The sequence below is a fragment of the Sinocyclocheilus anshuiensis genome, unplaced genomic scaffold, assembly GCF_001515605.1.
Source record: "Sinocyclocheilus anshuiensis isolate Anshui unplaced genomic scaffold, SAMN03320099.WGS_v1.1 scaffold4039, whole genome shotgun sequence".
Taxonomy (NCBI): Eukaryota; Metazoa; Chordata; class Actinopteri; order Cypriniformes; family Cyprinidae; genus Sinocyclocheilus; species Sinocyclocheilus anshuiensis.
This window is the reverse complement of record NW_015554324.1, coordinates 1,475-4,118: the sequence shown is the minus strand read 5'-3', so window position 1 is coordinate 4,118 and position 2,644 is coordinate 1,475. Positions and strand designations below refer to the sequence as shown.

The following is a 2,644-nucleotide window of genomic DNA, read 5'->3' as shown; positions in this document are numbered from 1 at the left end:
ATGACGGCCGCGTTTTTTTCAGATGTATTTCCAAGAAAAAAACATTGTCTTATATTCGGGTCAATACGGTATATATTAAAATAGAAAATAGTTATTTGGAATGTTTATAGGATTTCACAATATTAAAGGTTTACTGTATGTTTGATCACATAAGAACCTTCTTTCAAAAACATTAAGATACTCTTACCATTCCCTGAACTTTTGAACGGTAATGTAGAGTTTGTCAGATAATCTCTATACCCTTCATACTACACATTTTATTTTTACATATTTGTGAGGACAGTAATCAGATTCAGAACTTTCTCATTCTGGAATTTTGGCTGGAATTCTGGTATGGTGAAACCTAGGAAATATTTGTTCTTTCACATTGTATGTATTTCAGTATTTATTATTTCATTAATTTTCTGTGAGTTTAGTCCTTTCACAGACACCTTAGTGTCAATTTGCTCTGTATTTGCTGTTTCAGAAACGAGTGGTGTTGATTTTTTTTTTTTAATTCAGCCTTGAAAACACTAAACATGAACACTCCCAACACCCAAATTTGAAACCAAGACAAGAACCATTCTTGTTCAGATTAATCTTAGTTAAGATGCAGTCTTTGATATAAATGGAAGACATACAGTGTTTTTATACAGTTAGATAAAATATGCCCTTAAAGTTAAAAAAATGCCCTTGAAAACCATTTCTATAGGGTAGAATTTGTCACTGCATACAATAGTTAATTTCCAATAGAGACTGGATGTAATGTTCACCAGTTGAGGGCAGTGTGTCTCTATGTTTGACCTTGTGCAGCAGCAATGTCACCCGAGAACCAATAAATGCTCTCATATCCTCTCTTACATTTTTTGGTCTCAGGATAGTTGTATTTCTGTAAGTTTGCAACATGGCACTATTTTACCTCTGTAGGTTAGTGTGACTGAATTGACACTTCATGGTTGTCCACAATGACATTGAACCACAGTGCTGACAGACTGATGCCAGACTCTTCAAGATATCCATGCTGGATTTAAGGATCTTCTTGGTGTTTCAACACCCTTGTATTGAGAGAAACTGGAATGCTTGCAATATATAATTAAAATAGACATCCATCCCAAAAAAAAAATTCATACGTATCAGTGTCACAGAACTGTTCTATTCAGATGTCAACTTGTTTTTTCTTTTCAATTAAATTTTCTAATGTGGATTATCATCATCATCCCTGTGCGTTCCTTAGACCCAGAGATCAAAGATGCAGTGAGAGTGATCATGAAAGAGAATAGCACACTACCGCCTAGAGCAGGCAGACAAACATAATCTCCTGGTATTTACTGCAACATGGTCCATGTTTCTCAGCCTATTACTTGGCCGATCTTTTGCTTTGGGTGGAAAAGGTGAGTTTTATGTACTAGAAAGCCCTGAAATGATGAGCACTTATCTGGAGTTGTAGGGAATTTCCTGGGCTCATCCAGCTGTGCTACATTTGGCGCACAGCCTCATCAGAACCAGCTGCCCATATGTGTAGGGTGAGATAAAAAGACAGTGTATGTTGCGTGGCCATATTTGCAGCTTTCCTTATACTCACTCCATTCCCTCAAACCAAGCACCGTTTGAAGTTTTATTGACTCGTAGAACGAGGACGCGAAGGCAACTCTGTTAAATGCTTCGGAGTGGCATGTTCACACATTTGTCATGTGAAACCATATAAAGGACGTGTTTTATCTTCAGCGCATTTTGCAGACATTCGCGGCAACAGAGTTGTCATTTTCATTGCGTTTGTTTCACAGAGGCCTGCTGGCTGGGGGAGGCTTCTCCACATGGACATACAGGCAGGGTTATGATGTCAGCATCCCCGTGTATAGCCCTTTATCTGCTGAGGTGGACCTTCCTGAGAGGCAGCCAGGGTGAGATCTTGCTTATCGACATTGATTAACCAGTTTATATTTAATGACGAAAAATGGCATCACATAATATGTGTTTACTTCAGGCCCCGACGCTACTTCATTCTGTCATCTCAGACGGCCATCCATCGGGAATACCGTGTGGAACTGGAGAGACTGAAGGAGGAGAATGGGGAGGCCCTACTCCTCCTAGATAAATGCAGTAATCTCTCTCAGGGTTTGGCATCGGTCAGAAAGCGCTGCTATAAAGGACAGGTCTACAACTACCCACAAATCTTACAGGTTGGTTTCTCCACACATCCATTCTTATTAAACAACATTGAATTCACATGGAATTTCACATAGTAAATATATTAAAACATATTTTAAATGTTGCCAATATTAGAATCACTTGGCTCCTAAATTTATTTTAAAAATATATTAGAAATAGTATGTACAATGACTTTAAATATATCATATTTAATTTTTTATATAATTTTTTAGGGCTGTTAAGTTTTTAATTAAATTAATTACATGATATGTAATTATATAAATATATTTACATAATATCAAATTTTGGGGTATATAACGTCATTATTCTAGACTACATCATACAGTTGTTACCCTGCATCATGTTTGCCACTAAACAACTGCATGCAATGTAAGATAACGTACAGATCTGGGTTGTGGCGGTTTGCGTTAAATGCATTTATCATTTTAACATGTTGTGTTTTCCATAATTAATCAAACCAAATTAACGCATAGAAACGTCAGCCCTAATTTTTTAT

General features: G+C 36.8%; 1 protein-coding gene across 1 annotated transcript in view; it reads left to right on the top strand.

Annotated features, from left to right (window-relative positions):
- Nucleotides 1-2,159, top strand: part of LOC107671371 (exostosin-2-like) — a gene marked incomplete at its 3' end in the record, with an annotated part of 5,915 nt that extends 3,756 nt beyond the window's left edge. Inside the window, exons 5-6 of the mRNA XM_016464278.1 lie at nt 1,764-1,880; nt 1,964-2,159. Coding sequence (XP_016319764.1) covers nt 1,764-1,880; nt 1,964-2,159 — 313 coding nt within the window. The remainder of the gene's footprint in view (nt 1-1,763; nt 1,881-1,963) is intronic.
- Nucleotides 2,160-2,644: the final 485 nt, after the last annotated feature.